At 31.7% G+C, this 19,097-nt stretch overlaps 1 protein-coding gene across 2 annotated transcripts in view; it reads left to right on the forward strand.

Annotated features, from left to right (window-relative positions):
* Window positions 1-19,097, forward strand: part of LOC145280053 (nucleoporin 88-like) — a 910,024-nt gene that overhangs the window by 711,579 nt on the left and 179,348 nt on the right. For both annotated transcript variants that reach the window (XM_080131737.1, XM_080131747.1), the window contains exon 8: window positions 5,176-5,260. In XM_080131737.1, coding sequence (XP_079987863.1) covers window positions 5,176-5,260 — 85 coding nt within the window. The remainder of the gene's footprint in view (window positions 1-5,175; window positions 5,261-19,097) is intronic.

Here is a 19,097-nt window from a genome sequence, read left to right on the forward strand (position 1 = left end):
ATGATACATTCAAATGTTGAAAAACTGCTCCTTTTTAAGAGTCATTTAAAAAAAACACTGTACTGTCTCTGACTTTTTTTTTTATTTTAGTTGTTGACTTGACCTCAGAGATGTGGAGTGGACTGAAAAAGTCTGATAAAAATGACTGACTTTTTATTTTTAACCTTTGGATACAATAATAAGCTTTAAAAACTAACTTGATACTAATATATAAAAGAGGAGAGGGCAGTCACGGATTTGTTCACTTCCACTTATCAAATGAAAGTTTAATGTTCGTCTTATGTTCCTTCTTATTCGTCCTGTTGTTGAAGTGAAGAAAGGTTGTTGTTTTTTTTTTGGGGGGGAGGTCTTGTTGTTACTTTATCCCAAGTGATAGATGGTGCAAATGGCCTGCACTAGGGAAAAGGCTGGCTGTGCAGATTTATTAGCAAGACATAAAGTGAAGAGATTAGGAAGTAATCAATAGAAAAGTCAGACAGAATATTGATCAATAAATGTTTCCTGCTTCTATTCTCCTGTTGAATTTACTGTTATCAGTAATTGTCTTCTGGTGACATACAGGCTATATGCTAAGTTTATAGATCCAATATGGCCAAACAAATATGCTGCTATCTCACTTTTGCGCCAATTTAATCAATGATTTCGCATTGGAAAAAAAAGAAAAGGAGGAAACACAAAAATCTCAGTGAGTTGTTATACGTGGGTGGGGGTGGAATGTAGTGAGTCAGCTGGGGTGTGTTTGTGGATAAGGGTGGCGTGATTGGGTGGGATGTGGAATGAATGCCAATTTTATTTTTGTATATCCTGCTATACTTTCCAGACATTGATTTTGAGGTAGCTGCTTTGAAACAAATTAAAATTACTTCTCTCTCATATATATATATATATATATATATATGAGCGAGAGAGAAATTTATAAACATTTCACTCATAGTTTTCCGATATAATTTTTTTAGATGCATAAATTCTTTGACATATATTTCTGACTGCAAACACATTTGTTTTCATTTTGAACCTGAAATCAAAAAAATATTGTTTCAACGTGCGATTTCAAGAATTTCTATTTTGAACGCTTTAGTCATTTTAAAAAATGATTCTACTAATCTATGAAAAAATCTCGCGAATGTGTTGTTTGGTTGTTGTTGCTAGGGGAGAATTATAATTTCGCGATTGCAGAAACTAATACATTGTAAGCATGAAAAATAAATGCGAATGAATCTATTGATACTGAATTCTAAAATTATTACACCCACCGCTCCATGTTATTTTACTACAAAACAGAATTGATAATATACAAAACGAGTAGACGTTTACCAAGTTTTATATAGACATGATCGTGGTCTTATATAATGGCTGTCTACTCAAAGAAGACTGAACTTTTTTTAACAATAGCTTTAAAGAACAAGCGACAAAATGATTTTGCTTAAGGCCAATGTATATTGATTGATAAGCAAATAGTGAATATTCAGAACGATATATCATAATCATCGATTTTTTAAAAAAATTTATTTTATATTCTGGCACTTTCTCTATATTTTCGTTTATTTTTTTTAAGTTCTTTAATAAATTGTGGTGTTCAATTGTTGAAATACAGATGAATTTTTCTTTCGATTACCCCCTTTTGAAAAACAGTTTTATTCGTTTTGAATGACTTGAATTGAAAGCAGAGTTTTTGTTAATTGGCATTCGCAAAAGTTTTCTAATTAAATAAATTCCAAAAGAAAAAGCCACTTAATCACAGTTTAATCAAGAAAAAAATTTTTAATACAGAATTATAACAAATAAATTGGTTGCTTTTAATTGATAGAACAAAGTTGTTGTTTTTTTTTTTCATAGGCAGTAGATTCATATCAAATATTTTGGTATCACCGTAGCCTTAATTAAAAGAAATGTCATCACAACTAAATTTAAAATCTCTCTCTCATATATATATATATATATATATATATATATATATATATATATATATATATATATATATATTCAGTAATGTGATTGATAATTTCAAATTAGAATTAAATTAAAAATCCGTTTCACAAGAAGGAACAACAACAAAGTCAATAATTTGTACGATCGTTTCGGAAAAGAATGTTTTTATTGTGGTAGAAATTAAGCCATGGACAATAAAAAAAGAAAAAGAAAAAGTTTCCTCATCAGCAAAAGTATTGGGAAGGGTTTTTAATATATGTAAAAGACACCATAAATAAACCTAGCATTAAAAGTAAGGCAGATGTATCTGGAAAAAAATTACAATAAAAGGTATGTATTTACTTAATAAGCAAATTAATATTGGTTAAAGATAGAAATAAAATAGAATAAAATTATAAATCTGAATTTGGTTTAAATATAATATTATAATAATATATTTCTAATAAAATTCATAGACACACACACACACATATATATATATATATATATATATACATACACACACACATATACACACATACATACATATATATATATATATAAATATATATAATTATTTACCTTTTAATTCTTCGCCTTTTGAAATCAGCTATTAAGGTCAAAGCATTCATATGGATGTTTATTGTAGCTTTTCAACTTATGAAATGATAAATTTTTAAAAAGAACGCTAATGGAATATGTTATATCAGTTAGCATACGTTTGATTAAAACGCTAAATTTAAAACTGAAGAAAGAAAGGGGAAGATAATCTTATTCTTTAATTAAACAATGCAAGGGAGATAATTAGTATTTAATTTATTATTAAGGAATAATAAATCAAGCAAACAAAATATTATAATCTATTTTGAAATTATTGAATTTAATATTTGATAATTTATTTATTTATTGAAATCAAAAATATCATAGGTTAAGGTTAAGAATATATTTTTATAATATATAATAATGGTCTATCAGATCAATTAATATTAACAATAATATTGATGATCAAAATTTTTATTAATAAGCATATCAAGTTATAATTTAATTTATCACATTACTGAATATAAAATTAGCTCTAGGATATTTACCTATCGAGCTTATTATATATCTAAATTACAACGAGCACTTTTTCTTTTTCTGTATTTTAATTAAACTAGTAATTTTACTATTACATTAAAATACACTCTGCTCTTTAGACTATTGTTCTAATCTCCTTTAAATTATATATATATATATATATATATATATATATATATATATATATATATATATATATGAATTGAAACGATTTAAGTTGGGTGATTTAAAGTAAAAAAAGAACGCTCTCCCTCCCTTCCTTACTCTCTTTATCTTTCTGCCCCTGTTTCTTTCTCTTTGTTTCTCTAATTTTCCTTCTCTCTTTCTTTCTCCTTCTCTCACACGCAAACAAAATTGATAAGTTGTGGTGAACATCTTAGGGAAATAGGATGAAGCGAAAATAACTTTTTAATTATACTCCACCCCCATCCCACGTGGGTGAGGGGGGTGCTTATTTTAAATAATGTAATTATTTTTTGTTAGGGGATCAGACAAACTTTCGGAATTTGGGGGTAAAGTTAAGGTTCTTTCTTAACATCCACATATAAATCTTTTGCTGTGTCCATTTACATTTGGACGCATCAAAACCTTCATTTAGCAGCATCTCTTCTTCTCGCATATAAGTCTATTTCATATATTGATTGATCCTTGACTTTTATTGGTCAAATATTTTGATGGAGCCAATAGTTGCTTGAGTCTTTTAACTGTCACTGGATTTGAATAACTCATGTATAGATCCACCATTGCTACAAAATCTTTCATGATGAAACTTATACATAATATGGACTACTTAACTGCACTCCTTGGATTTTTGCAAATAAGTTGTTCTAAACAAACGTTGATAAGAACGGAAGTTGCTAGTCTTTCTTTACTCTATCATTATTTTCATAGTAGGTGCTCGACTGAGCTTCAATTTATGGTTCCCCCCGATAAAATATTCACAGCAAAAACTAGCTCCAACCACTGTTAATAATTTTGCTTTCTCTGTGTACCTAAAGCTAAACAGAAATTCCATGTGTAAAGTTTCTTTCCAAAAAGCTACCTGTCTGGAAAATAATACTATGGTGTTTCTTCCCAGCTGATTACAACATAGTCACTTTAAACTCCAATGTAAACAAATTCTTGTTTAGCTGCCTTCGTAAATAATCAAATTCTTCCCAGTTTCAACCATTGTTAATAATACACATGACAAAATCAGTAATCCTTATCCTTGAGTGGCCTTCGAACCTTTATATACGGTGACTCATTTGTACATTAAAAAAATTGGATTCCAACTTTATAAAAATAGAGATTTTATTCGTCAGTCTTTCAGTCGTAATTTTTGAACATAATAAATACATTGTGGAAAATCATTCAAAAAGTAATGCATTTGTCTCGTTTCAAAATATTAGATCTTAAATAGTTTTAGAAATGGAGAATATTGTAATAATAGTAAATAATTCCCAACAAATGAAGTGAATACCATGACTGAAAAACAAAAACGAAACCTTGAGATCTTCAGTTCAACTGAGCTATTTGGACTTGCTTATAAATAAAGCTAAAAACATTACCTGAACAAAATAATTATAACTTTGTGTGTGACATTATAAATTTATGATTTACGCTGTTTCAGAGCATGAATTCAAACGTAAGCAATAATCAAATATAAATGAATGGGTAAATATTATCAGTTAAGGTTGGAAATTAATTTTTTTAACTATATAATGTATTTTTTCACGGTTATATAATTCTCCCAGTCTACCAAAAATATGACCAGAAGGAGCAAATATTTGTTAGTAATTAATAAATATCAGTATTTTTTAACTAGGGGAGGGGAGGGGGTTCATTGATTATCAAGGTCCAAAGGTTACGGAAGGATAACGGTGAATGAGGTAATGATCGAACATGGGTAGACTTTAGGAGGATAACTCAATAAGAACTTATTTACATTAGACTATTTCGTTGTTCATTACTAATCCGGTTCCTTCATGACTTATTTATTATTAATAGCAACTTTTATTGTTTCGTTTTCAAAGACGATGAGTTTTTTGGGTTATTTTATTGCTTTTGTTTTCTCCGAATGTTCATTTTTATTGTTTTAATGTCCATTCCACTGTAACTTGCTTCAACTGCAGAATGTTGCAAACAAGAAATGTAATACTTCGAATGGTAAATTTTATTTGACATTACTTTCCAATTCTGTGTTTTCAGATGAAGAAGAACCTTTGCCAAACATGTCCTTGCATGATAAAGGCATCGTTGAACATTTGATTTGCACAAAGCCGTTAGCTTCCAGGTAATTTGAACCCTTTTTTTTTATTTTTTATAGCTGACTTTATTGGGTTTTTTTTTTTCAATTTCTGATCCTGTTCCTCTTTTTTTATCCTTTTAATAAATATCTTCCTTTTTATATTTGTCTTCTTTTTTTGCGTAAGCTTTTCTTTTTTGTGTATCTTTTTTTTTTTACAAAGGAGTCACCACATCAAGGATAGGAGGCCACTCGAGGATAAAGGTTTATGAGTGTACAATAGTTAAAGGGGCAATATCATAGTAATCGTTGGTAGTGGAAAGTTAGTAAATTGGATTATTTAAGGGTACGCTCATCAAGAACTTGTTTACGTTGGACTTGAAGACAGCCATATTGTAGTCAACTGCAAAACAGGAAAACAAGAGAGTTCCACAGGCATGCATTTCTAAGAAAGAAGCTTTGTTCATGGAATCTACATTTAGGTTTAGGCACAGATAAAGAGTAGTGGAAATTATTGATAGTGGTTTCAGATAGACGAGTGTTTTTGTGAAAAAAAATATATATTATACAGGTACTATATAATATATATACTGGTCAAGCTCATCGTTGTTTAAATTTGGTCATCTAACAAGAACCAGTGTGGCAACGTGATTGTGATTAATTAAACTTTAAACTATGTGTCATTATTGTTTACATGAAGGCATTTTATTTTAGATAATGTATATGCCAGCTTCCTTGTATGATGTGCAACAATAACATAGATGTTATCAGCGTAGTAGACATCATTAACATAGTTCCAATATAAAATTCATTTACGATTTTGTCAGACAAATTTTAAAGACACACAAACAAATACATCAACATTGCTTCTATTTATCATTATTACAATGATTAATATTCTATATTTTTCTATATCAAATACACTGAATGACAAGTGTATCAAAAGTTTTAAAATTGAAAGAAAAGTTTTATAATATATATTTAACTATGCTTCTTTGATTCCAAATTGCTTTTTTGTTACTTCAATTCATAAATGCATATAATTCTTTTCTCTCAATAACATTTTGACTAATTTCTTTCGACTCCATAATTTTGAAATTGAGATGGATTTCATACGATTTATCTGAACTTACCAAATGCTGTGATGGACTTAGAATCAAATCACAGTCTAAAATTGCTACACATGTACCTAATAAAGCTTAGTGTTTCTCCAGTCAGAAATATTGCAATTAAGAAAAAGAAAATTACATTTAAATATTTACTGTTGATTTACTTATTTCCTGCAAGCTGTTATTCAGTTTTCTCATTTCCACAAATTAATCCCAGACTTAATTTTAATAGAATTTTTCTGCTGAACGAACACTCATCACCCGACGCTCCCTCAATCGACTTTTTTTTTCTGCTTGTGAACTTTGATTTCTCACCTTTTGACTCTGAATTCATTTACAAGCAAAAGAAAAACTTTTTTTTCTGTTTGTTTCTCATTTCTTTGTTTTGATGATTTAATCATTAGGTTTCTTTTGTGCTTACTCTAATCTTGCAACGGATTTCTTTTTTGTCTTGGTTTTTGGTTAAGAAATAAAAAGCCTGCAAATGGCCTGGAGCTTAATGAAAATACTATTTGCCACATTTGTTATGTTATGGATTGGGAAAAGTTGAATTCTGTTGTTAGTGACGGCTTCAGCTGAATGTCAACAGGAAATTATTTCTTGATTAACTTCGCTTCAGTCAATTATGTAAATTTAATCTTTTTTAACATATAAGGCATAATGTTCATGTTAAAATGTTCCTATGAAATAAAGTTGTTTTTTGTATAATAAAAATAAAATATCACAAGATGGTAAAAAAAAAAAAATGTCAATTGTCAATATTTTCTAATTCTTTGTATTCCAGAAAATCATTGTTCCAAACCAATCATTTTTGCTTCTTTACAAAAAATGATGAAATTTATATCTTCATTTATTAAATCAATTAGATTACATTCTGCATTTTTAAAATGTTTTATTTTTATTTTATACATCCTTGAAAGGTTTTGTCAGCCAGTCCTTTTGGTCTGTTAGGTTCAGTTTTAAAATAGCATGTTTTTTGGTCAGTTACGCTGACGTTTTAACTATCATTTTATTTGGTCTGTTAGATTTAATTTTAAAATGGCATTTTCTGTGGTTTGTTTTTCTGAAGTTTTAAATCGAACATTATTTTGAATTAAATGGAATTTTATTCTGTTATGCTTAAGTTCAAAATAACATTTTGAGATGCACTCGCATATCTATAATAAGTTCTGTCCACCTGTCTGTCTGTTCCACTTTAGTTTAAAATAGCATTTTCATTGCTAAATCTGCTAAATGGATTCATCTTTAAAAAAAATTGTTGATTAAAATTCCAATCAAAAAGCAAATTTTCCCAGTTAAAAGTATAAAAGTATTTTTATTTATAAAATATGTCCAATTATTATATTTTTACCCATCTTGTGGTGTCGGTGGACGGAATTTCCCTAAGTTTTCTCATTATTTACTAGCAGGGAGACCCGACGTTGCCCTGGATTGAATGTTTTGCAGTCTCATATTTTTATTGTGAAATTTAATATAAATTGGTGAAATCGCCCATTTTTCAATCAGTTGATTGCCTGTTCTTGTTGGGGATCCATTGTGGTGCACTGAGAGGAAGTTTCATATGTCTCCCTGGAGTGGTTTAATCCACAATACATTATAGTCTACATTGCACTGTAGAGAACCTACTGTTGATTTTATTAAATTATTTTTATATATATAATGGCTTGAATTAAAGTTTAAAATACAAAAGTCAAGTATCATACTTCAATGGTGTTCTAAACAAAAACATTGATTTCGAACACGTCCTTATCATATTAAACAACCAGTTCATTTTATGTACCTGTGCGGTGATAATGGCTTGAATTTAAGTTTATAGTGAAAACGTCAAGTATCATGGCTCCATTATGCTTTAAACAGAAACATTCATTTCAAACGCTCTCCTGTCATATCAAAGAACCTCCTATTGATTTTATATGCCGGGCCTTTCTGCTTGTGTGGCAATAAATCTTCTCAAATGCACTTGTAATGTTAGGCTGTATAAGGTATTAACTTTGGTCAAAATCACCTGTTCCATCTTTCATCAAATTTTTTCAATTATTGATACTTATCGAAGACATTCTGATACAAAACCTATCCAAGGACACTGCCAAACACATAAAGTGTGAAATTTCATGTAAGTCAACTCTTACACACACACACACGCATGCACACAGTTCTTTTTATATAATAGAGATTTCATAAAAATCCTGTAACTTCATTTATAATTTAATCAAAGAAAGTTTCACTAGACAATTGGTTGCTTGTAATCTTTGGCAAGATGTAAGATTTACACCTGTCTTGTTTCAAGTTACCTATCAAAACATCGGAATTTATGAGAAAAATTTCTTTAAAAATAGAATGCATCTAGTATTTACTAATGCCTTTTGTCACTTTTCTTAACAAATTGAGGCCAAGCTAGGAATCCCAGAAATCTTTTAAGACATTGCTTTTACTGATAAAAGGTTATAGACCGTCATGATGATAGTTAAACAATGTCACTTTGAAATATGCAAAGCTTACATTTTTTTTATTATTCATCTGAGTTGAAATAATATATTTTCTTAAATATGGGAATAGGATTACATTAGTAGAACTCATTTAGAGCAAAAAATAAGTGTTTTCTTTCAAAGTAAAAAAAAAAAAATCGTTATATCTTTTTGCTGTCTCTCGTTCCCTACCAACAATTATTATTATACTTCTGAAATTTCTGACACTTAAGTAATAAAAAAGACAAGAATGTTTTATTCTGTAAATGATTGTAACCATCCGACTGATTTTTATTTTCATTTTTTATTTATTTATTTTATCTATTTATTTATTTATTTTTTAAATATATGCTGTTTTTTTTTTGGGGGGGTGTACTAAATTATTATTTGTACTCACTAGGAGTTCTTCCACAGATCATCATCAGTTTTTTTTTTTTTTGTTTTTTTACATAGGCGTCACCATTTATCAAGGCCGATAGGCCACTCAAGGATAAGGGTTAAAGAGTGTAGAGTAGTCAAAAGAACAATATAGTAATCGATAGTAATGGAAGTTCGGTAAATTTGTTAAATTAAGTGGAACGGCTCATCAGAAACTTGTTCACGTTGGACTTGAAGACAACCATATCATAAATAGCTGGAAAGCAGGAAAATGGAAGACAATTCCACAGGCGTGCAGTTCTAAGAAAGAAGCTTTGATCATGGAATCTATGTTTAGGTTTAGGCACAGATAAAGTGGGGGGAATTATTAATAGTGTTTTCAGCTAGACGAGTGTTTCTTGTGAAAGGGGGAACCATAGATTGAAGCTCAGTCGAACACTTTCCATGAAAATAACGATAAAGCAGAGAAAAACTCGCAACATCTCTTCTGTGAGATAGAGGTTGCAGGAAAGAGAAAAGGACATCTCCCACGAGGCTACAAAGTCTTTTTTGAACCCTATCAAGACAGGACAAGTCTTTTCTAGCAGCTCCTGCCCATATGTGGCAACAGTATTCCATCCTTGGACGTATCTGGCTCTTATATAGATAGAGAATTGCATCAGCAGTGAGATATCTACTGGATCGATAGAAGGATCCGACCATTTTTCCAGCGGCCTTGGCAACAGATTTGATGTACGTATTCCATTTAAGATCAGGAGTAAAGGCCAAGCCCAGAAGCCTGTCAAAACTTGAGGCCTCCCCAAGACGAGAGCCATTCATTTTAATTGATGCCAAATGTGGATTAGAATGTTGATGATGTAAAGATAGAAGCTTGGTTTTAGATGCATTAAAAGTAACCAGCCACTCCTTTCCCCATTGTACAACGTTATCAAGATCAGAGGAGAGAGAATCAGAGAACTTGGTCGTTTACTGTCTTAGATGTGCTACCATAGATGGTCGTGTCGTCAGCAAAAATGTCTACGAATGATGTAAGGATGTGATTTGGAAGATCATTAATGTAGATCAGGAAAAGAGTTGGGCCCAGGATTGACCCCTGAGGGACTCCAGCATTAATACTGTGAGCTTACTCACTGACAACAACCGGTGGTGTTGCCTAGAGTTTGGGTGACAAGTCTGCCCAGATTTTCAGTATTCTTCACTTCCTTCACTCCGCTCGACAATTTCATGTGGTACCACTATACCAACACTACAATTTTTGGAGGAGGAGAGGGTGCGGCTTTAACTTAAAATTTTGCAGTTTAAATTTTTTTGGTTTCGTGTAGTGTTCCTCTATTTTTTATTTTAATTCTGTTGCCGTTTTATTATTATGATTATTATTATTATTATTATTATCATTATTATTATTTATCTTTATTATTATTATTATTATTATTTATCTTTATTATTTTATTATTATTATTATTATATTATTATTATTATTATTATTATTATTTATCTTTATTATTATTATTATTATTATTTATCTTTATTATTATTATTATTATTATTATTATTTATCTTTATTATTATTATTATTTATCTTTATTATTATTATTATTATTATTATTATTTATCTTTATTATTATTATTATTATTATTATTTATCTTTATTATTATTATTATTTATCTTTATTATTATTATTATTATTATTTATCTTTATTATTATTATTATTATTTATCTTTATTATTTTATTATTATTATTATTATTATTTTATTATTATTATGATTATGATTATTATTATTATTTATCTTGATTATTTTATTATTATTATTATTATTATTGGCTCAGAAGGAGCTTTCACACAGGTCAGTAAAAATCTCTCCTTGAAAACAACCTGTGGTGTTCCCTAGAAGCTGAGTGACAACAAGTCTCTCCAGATTTCCAGTACTCTTCTTTTGATAACATTTGCAAATTAATTTGCATTATCACTATACTATAGATTTCTCGCTGGTAGCAGCCATTCGTCTCCACTGGAATTTAAGTGGCAATAAGCCTCCCCCCCCTCAAGGTCCTAGTTCTCTTCGCACTTGTCCATCGGAGGTCTGGTCAGTATTCCCTCATTGGCCTTTTCATTCTCCTTGACCCTTCTCAGCTATTCGGCATCATTCTTTTTTTTGGGGGAGGGCAGTAATAGGCTAATGGGAGGGGATTGGGAGAGGTTAGAGAACTTATAGATATGCAGATTCAATGTTCTTGGTTCCATGTAACGCTTCTTCTTTTGTCTGGCCTGCACATGTGACTCATGTGTATTAATCTCTGCATTCAAGGGTTTCCTTAATATTTCAGTATTTTCATTATTGTTATTCGTTGCATCTTCCCAGCCATTCCTCTGATTCCAATTTCTCCCATACTTTCTTCAAAGTTTTTGGAATTGTTCCTAGTGTTTCTGCTATTATATTTCTATTATTTTGATTTTCTTCATCCATATCCTTTTCAGCTCTCTGGCTAGCTCTGTGTATTTGCTCTGTTTCTCCTTTTCTTTGATATTCACCCTGTAGTCAGCTGAAACAGCAAAGTCTATGATTTGACAGAACTTTTCTTATTATGACATCTGATCTTCTTGCTTGGATGGGGTTATCTGTTTGTATGTCCATGTCCCATAGGATTTTGCGATTCCCGTTTTCTGTCGCCAGCTTATGCTTGTATTTGTCCGTGCGTTCACGATATAGTTGTTTGCATAATTGCCAGTGTACTGCCCTTCCCACTTGGTCGTGCCTGTTCTTGTATTTCTTTTGGGCCACTTTGCTGCATTCACTTACTATATCGTTTATCATTTCATCTCTTTCTCCACACAGTCTGCATTTGCTGTTTCCTTGTGTTTTGTTGATCTTTGATGTGGTTGGTTCTTATTGAGTTATCTTGTGCTGCAGTTATTAGGGATTCAGTTTCTCGGTTTATGTATCCTTTTCACATCCATGTCCAAGGGTTTTCGTTATTTTCATCTTTTGCTATCCTTATGAATCTTCCCTGTAGTTGTTTCTCTTCCCATTTTTCTTTTCTTGTTTTATCCTTTGTCTCTGTTTTCTGTTCTGTTGATTTTTTTTTTTTTAGTGTCTCTCACTGCCATAATTATCCTTTTGGTGTTCTGCATTATGTATTTTTCTAGTTCTTTTTTTTTTGTGTCATTCACACAGTCTTCTATAAAAGCCAGTCCTCTCCCACCATCTTTCCTTTTCATGTAGAGTCGGTCAACATCATCCTTTGGGTCTAGCGCATTTTACATGGTCTTGAGTTTCCTAATCTTGATCGAGTTGTCTTAGTTCTTCTTTAGTCCACCCTATAAACAGTCCAGAGTATCTTACTAGTGACACTGCCCATATATTTATACCTCTTATTAGGTTTCTGCTATATAATTTAGTTTCCAGGAGTTTTCTTGTTCTCCTGAGATATTCCTTTTCAATTCTCTCTTTCATTTCTGTTGCTTTGATGGTGTCTACTTCCAGAACTCCCACGTATTTATAGTCGTCTTGTTCCCCTAGTGTCCTCATCTCCATTTGGTTGGGTAGTTCCATGCCTTCTATTGTTTCCAGTTTTCCCTTTCTTATAACTCGTAGTGTGCACTTTTCCATGCCAAACCCCATTTGGATATCCTGGCTGAAGATCCTCGCTAAAAAAAATTTATAAGTGTTAGATTTCAACTCAAAAAACCGTAATTCTTCTTCCTTTGTCAGAAACATTGCTTATGGAAGGACAAAATAAGAGAAGCAAACCCAAGGTCCACTTCCTACTCTTCTGTTTACATTTGAGAGGTCATCAGTGTTGTAAGTTTTTCAGAGCATATTCCATTAAAGTATTTGTAAAGTTAGAACAATGATACAAAATTGCAGTGATATGACAGGGATTGGAGCTTGGTAGATAATGTGGAGCCTATTAGGTTAGAGGCTCTCTTTTTTTTTTTTTTAATCTGTCTTAGGGAAAAAAGCTAGTGGTTGGTATATCAGCCCAGATGTGACAACAATACTCTATGTATGGGCATATGGTGTCCTTAAAAGATATATGATACTGGCAGGTACGACAAGTAATCTAAAGGGAGCTAACCTTCTTTGCAGCAGCCTTGGCAATATCCAAAGTTCGAATCTTGATTTACACCCACATTTATGTCAGGTTGTTTAGGTGTACAGCCATCGAAAGCAACCTGGATCTTTTAGCTAAAAAGGATCTGATTATAGTAAATATTCGTCCATTAATAACACACACATTTTCATATGAAGACCTCTATGCTAGATCTTGTGAAAAGTTTTGATATATCAAATGCTACTTCTATATCTTCACCAACTTTGTCCGTGTATTGTAAATGTGTTTGGAGATGACCATTAGGGTATCTGCAGTAAAATGGATTTTCCTAAATCCATACTGTTGTTCAGAAAGAAGTTTAGCATCAACAAGGTGCAATTGTTAGATTGATTCATGATTCAAATAGTTTAGTGAAACGTGGGAGGAAAGTGATAGGACTATGATTTTGTGTGTCACTTCTTTCACCAGAAATCTTGAACAGTGGTATCACACGGACAATTTTCTAGCTATCATAAAAGCAAGATTTAGCGAGGCATTCGTTGCAGAGTTTGAAAAGAACAGGGACCAGCTCAGCAGAGCATTTCATTAAGATCATTGCAGGGATAAAATCAGGCCCACATGCTTTGGAGTTTTCAAGGTTTTTAGGACTTGGGGGAAAAAAGTGATAAGCAGATTTAGTGTAACTTTAGTCTGCCGTGGGAAGTTTGGGAGGGAGTGATTTGGCAAGTCCAAGGTGAAATTTAAGGTCAACCTCTGGGCAGTTTAGCCTCATCGGTTGCTGAGCAGGCGACATCATAGTGGTTGGATAGTGGTGGAATTATTGATTTCTCATAATCACCCCATTATAAATTTTCTATAAATGGCAAGTTCATAATTTCTGCAACTCAATCCAGGTAATTTCAGTAAATTTCCACTTAACTGCAGCTATTAAACTCTTGCAATGCTATAAATTTTTATTTGCAATAGACTTACGCAGACATGGGTAAAACTAGCAACTTGTATTCAATAAGTTATATACAGTGGATCATTTAAAATATCTTGTGTTTTACTATTAAATATTTGCTGTTAAACAAAAACACTTAAACAGCAATTTTTAGGGGTGATTGAGTCTGCTTGACATTTGGAGAATGGAATTCATTTTGTCTCTTCAGTTATAAATGCAATAACAGAGGAGACTAATCTCAAATTTTGTGAAAGAACTTGTCTTGGAGAAAGATAATGCTAATGTAACATTAATTTTTTGAGTAGGTGGACCATCCGAAGCCAGAATCCACTGTATAGTTGTTGTTAATAAAAATATTCCGGTATTAATAAATTATGCATCTGAAACAAATTAATTTTCAATTGCTGCGAACCTGCTCCATCTACAATAAAACTTGCCATACACATTTGAAAATCGAATACACGCCTGACAAAGGGAAGACATCCTTAAATATATCATCGTACATAGCAAAATATAGCATCATGTACACATTACCCAACCGCCTGACGTAAGTAAGAATATCCTACATGTAAAATACTGTATAAATTAAAAAAGAACATGTATATATTTATGTATAATTGGATCAATAAAAGTGAAACTACGTAGCTTGTTCTACCATTATATCATAAGTTGCATCAATTTGAGTTTATCCGTCGCACCTTTGCATTGTTCTGCTTTCTATTTCTTCTTATATACACATTAAACGATGCTTTAAGCAAACTATTTTAACATAGTAAACATTTTTTTTAATACTGTGACTAGGTTTCTAATGAAACTGCAAGAAAGCTAGAAAATGAGGCATGAAAGATAAAATAATGCTCTACAAACAAATAAGAAAATAGAAATGGATCGAGGCATTCAGGCTATCTGATGATTGTCAACCCAAAATGAAAGAAACAAAATGCCTCTATTGGTTCAAACGTTGTTGGTGTCATTTGTTTACCTGTCTCCCACAACGGCAAAGTTAGACATTTATAATTGGAATATAGTTAAAGGATGAGCAGGTGGCACTTTGGTCAGGGTTGGTCAAAAATAGTAATGTTTGTCTCTCTCGGCATTCCCAATGATGATGCTTCAGGCTATTGGCCATAGTGCCCAGCTTTCCAAAAGGAAGAGGTAATTCCTGGGAGGATAACTGCCTAAAGAGAACCTACACTTTGATCCAGATCAATTATGTTTGGGTTTTGTGATCTTTTAAACCAACGCATTTCAAAATGGAAATATATTTTGCATATTTGTATATCCTGGCAAAATTAGTATGAATTTTTAAAAATTACGAAAACTGATCCAGTAGATAATTTTGTGGAATATAAAAAATCAAAAAAAAAATCAGCCATAATTACATTCCCAAATAGCGTGTTTAAAGATGGCTGACTGTTAATTTAAGTCAGTTTAAGTCAATGGTTATCTTGCTTGGTCACACAAGTCTCCCGCATTAAAACATGATAAAATTTGATAATTCGATAAATTCTAAAAGTATGAAAAATGATCTAGTAGAAGATGTGCTACATGCATTTTTAACAAAACAAAAAAAAACATAGTTTTGACATTTTCTGTTTAAAATTGGCAAGAGAGATAATTCAGTTTGTCATGCTGAATTGGTCACACAACCCTTCCACTTTGAAGAAACATAATAAAACCCCATGATTTGATAAATTATATTTTTACATTTAATGATTTTCTATTAATCATTTTTTGTAATTTTTAAAATTTATACTAATTTTGCCATGACATGTAAGTACATAATGTTTTCACCTGAAATGCGTTGGTTTAAAAGAAATACACTTTTTTTTTCTTTTCTTTTTTTCTTTTTTTTTTTGCATACACGATTTTTTATCTTATTTCTGTGAACGGTGTGCATATATATTTTCGTCTTATGGCTTGTGCCATTTATTTTAGCCATTGCACTGTACATTTGAATATATTTTTTGCAACTGATATTCTCTCATCATAAAATCTAATTAACATTTATAGGATGTTTAACTTCTGTTTCTCTCTTGCAAAAAAAGAGCGAAAAGACATTGACAACTGATATTTCCTCAGTTTTGTACTTCAGAAAACTCTTTAAAATAACAAATTCCACTTCTTCCCTGATTCGAACTTTGACATATACAAGATAAAATATACTCTTGCCTTTTCTCTCCCTTCCCCTCCCTCCCCTCAAATCATTCTGCATTTCCTTTCAGTTGATTATAGGTTACATTTAAATATAATTGAATCTTTGAAATTTTATCATTTTCTCTTTAAATAATTTGTATATTAAGTGGAAAGAATTTTTTTCTCTCTCCGCTCTCTTTCTCCATTTAATTTTCTGTCATCGTGTTTCCAAATAAATTACACTTGCAGGTGAATAATTTCAATCATTTTACAAGCACTTGTATTTTTATAGCATTTAATTGAAAAAGCTGTGTGTTTCGTTTATCTCTCTGCATATATATGCACACATGCACATATTTATATCTTTACAAATATCTGTAGCTTTCTCTCTCTATCTCATCTATGTATGTATATATATATATATATATATATATATATATATATATATATTAGACTACCCGTCTAAAAGAATATAGATAGATTTCTGAGTCGTTCTGTTTATAATTGTTTATTTTGGAAAAAAAAAACAAAAAAACTTACAGCCATTGAATTATAAGTGGTTTGCCATACTTATAGGTACGAGGGGCGTGCAATAAGTAATACCCCTGACCCACTTCCAATTGTCTGATCTAGCTGAAATTTTGCATGTGAAATGATTTATATCTCTACGGGTTATGTGGCAAATTACAGCTCTGAACTAATTGTGGTTTCTGTTTTACAGGTGTTTGAACTGAGTCAGGTGTGAAATGGAGTCTGTTGAATGTCGAGCAGTGATCCGGTTTTTGTAAGGACGCACACCACAGGAGACTTTTGATGAAATGAAAGAAACTTATGGTTATAATGCCTCATCATATGACCTTGTAAAACGCTGGCATTGTGAATTCAAACATGGCCGGAAGTCTGTGGAAAGAGCTCCCAGACCTGGTCGCCCCCCCCCTCTTCTGCCATTGATGAGGCATCTGTCCGTCAAGTTGAGGCTGCCATTTTGGAAGATTGGCGCATTACTATTCACCAAATAGCCAAAGATGTCAAGATTAGTACAGGTTCTGTGGAAACTATCATTCATAAGGCATAAGGTGTTTGCCAGATAGATTCCCAGGTTGCTCACACCATTTCAGAAGCGAGAACGTGTCGAGTGCTTGAGGATGAATTTGGAGATATGCCAAGAAGATGAGTCAAAGTTTTTCAAAAGACTGATTACACAGGAGGAAACCTGGGTCCATCACTATGATCCAGAGATCAAAGCCCAGTCAATGCAGTGGAAGCACTTGGACTCACCACCTCCAAAGAAGGCAAGGGTGCAGCCCTCCTCTGGCAAGGTCATGCTCACAGTCTTCTGGGACCAGGACAGAGTAGTGATGACAGATTTCTTGGCAAAGGGTAGCACAATTACAGGAGCCTATTATGCTTCACTTTTGAGGAAATTAAGGGAAGCTATCAAAACCAAGAGGCGGGGCAAGATCAGCAAAGGTACCCTCCTCCTGTAGGACAATGCTCCGATCCACAACTCATATGTTGCCAGATCAGAAGCACGGGCATGTGGTTATGAAATCCTGCCCCATCCTCCCTACTCTCCTGACCTTGCACCCTCTGACTTTCACCTCTTCCTAGCCATAAAGTTGTTTTTGAAAGGAAAACGTTTCCCAAATGATGCAGCCTTGATTTCTGAAGTTGGCGGACCAACCTAGGGTGTTCTAAAAAAACGGTCTCCAGAGCTGCATCAAACGATGGGAGAAATGTATAACTCTGGGTGGTTCCTATGTAGAGAAAGACTAATAATTGTGCCAATTTTCGTTGCTCTACTACTATGGGAAGTGGGTGAAGGGCATTACTTATTGCACGCCCCTCGTAAATGTGCACTAAACAGATACCATAATACTTAAAGTTAAATTCCAATTTTGATATATCTTTTAATTTAAACGCAAAAACAAAGACAATTGGGACGCTGAAAATGTACACAGTAAATAATACGCTTTATTGTCACGTTGATTATTTATTTGTAATGCCAATTTAAAAAAAAACATTTTCGGGATTATTTATTTATGTTGGTAGTGTAGAAGAAAATGTATGAATATTTTTTTAAGAAAGGTGTATTAAAAAATGGAGAATAAATTTTTAAAAAATGAAGGCAGTGGGTAAATCGCCGTTGTAAATTGCTCTTATGGTTGTCAACGAGTTAAAGTAGATTTATTTGTAAGAAAATTGCGTTAAAATAACTTTAACGTAATACGGAAATGAACGATGTAAAAAAAAAATGCAGAAAGTATTAACAATTGTTTATTTGGATAATTTAAATGCGACAAAAAAAAAACAATTAGGACATTGAAAACATACATGGTAAAACAATACGCTTATTGTCGCGTTGATTATTTGTTTATGTACGCATGCGCAATCGGAAGTCGTAAACCGGATGTTGGGTTACAACACCCGTTACAAGGTCATTTAAGTTTTATAATTATATATATATATATATATATATATATATATATATATATATATATAAACACACACTGAAATTATAGATAAGATCAAATAAATATAGGTATATATGAATTTATTTGTTTTCAGTAAGGAAAACATAAATGGAATGAGGGACTATAAAACTATAAAATGCTCTTTATACCTAAGCATTTAAAAGCCTAGTGCTTCTCATTAAAAGAGATGTTTGATGTTTTTCTGTATGGAACTGACATAATTTCATATAATTTATTTATTTTCTTTAGTTTTATTTTGTTATGCTCCATGTTGAGCTTATATCTTGATAAGTTTCAATATAAAGAATTTATTCATATTATTTA

This window comes from Euprymna scolopes, chromosome 1 (assembly GCF_053919585.1).
Source record: "Euprymna scolopes isolate OS-2025 chromosome 1, ASM5391958v1, whole genome shotgun sequence".
In the NCBI taxonomy this organism is placed as follows: domain Eukaryota; kingdom Metazoa; phylum Mollusca; class Cephalopoda; order Sepiida; family Sepiolidae; genus Euprymna; species Euprymna scolopes.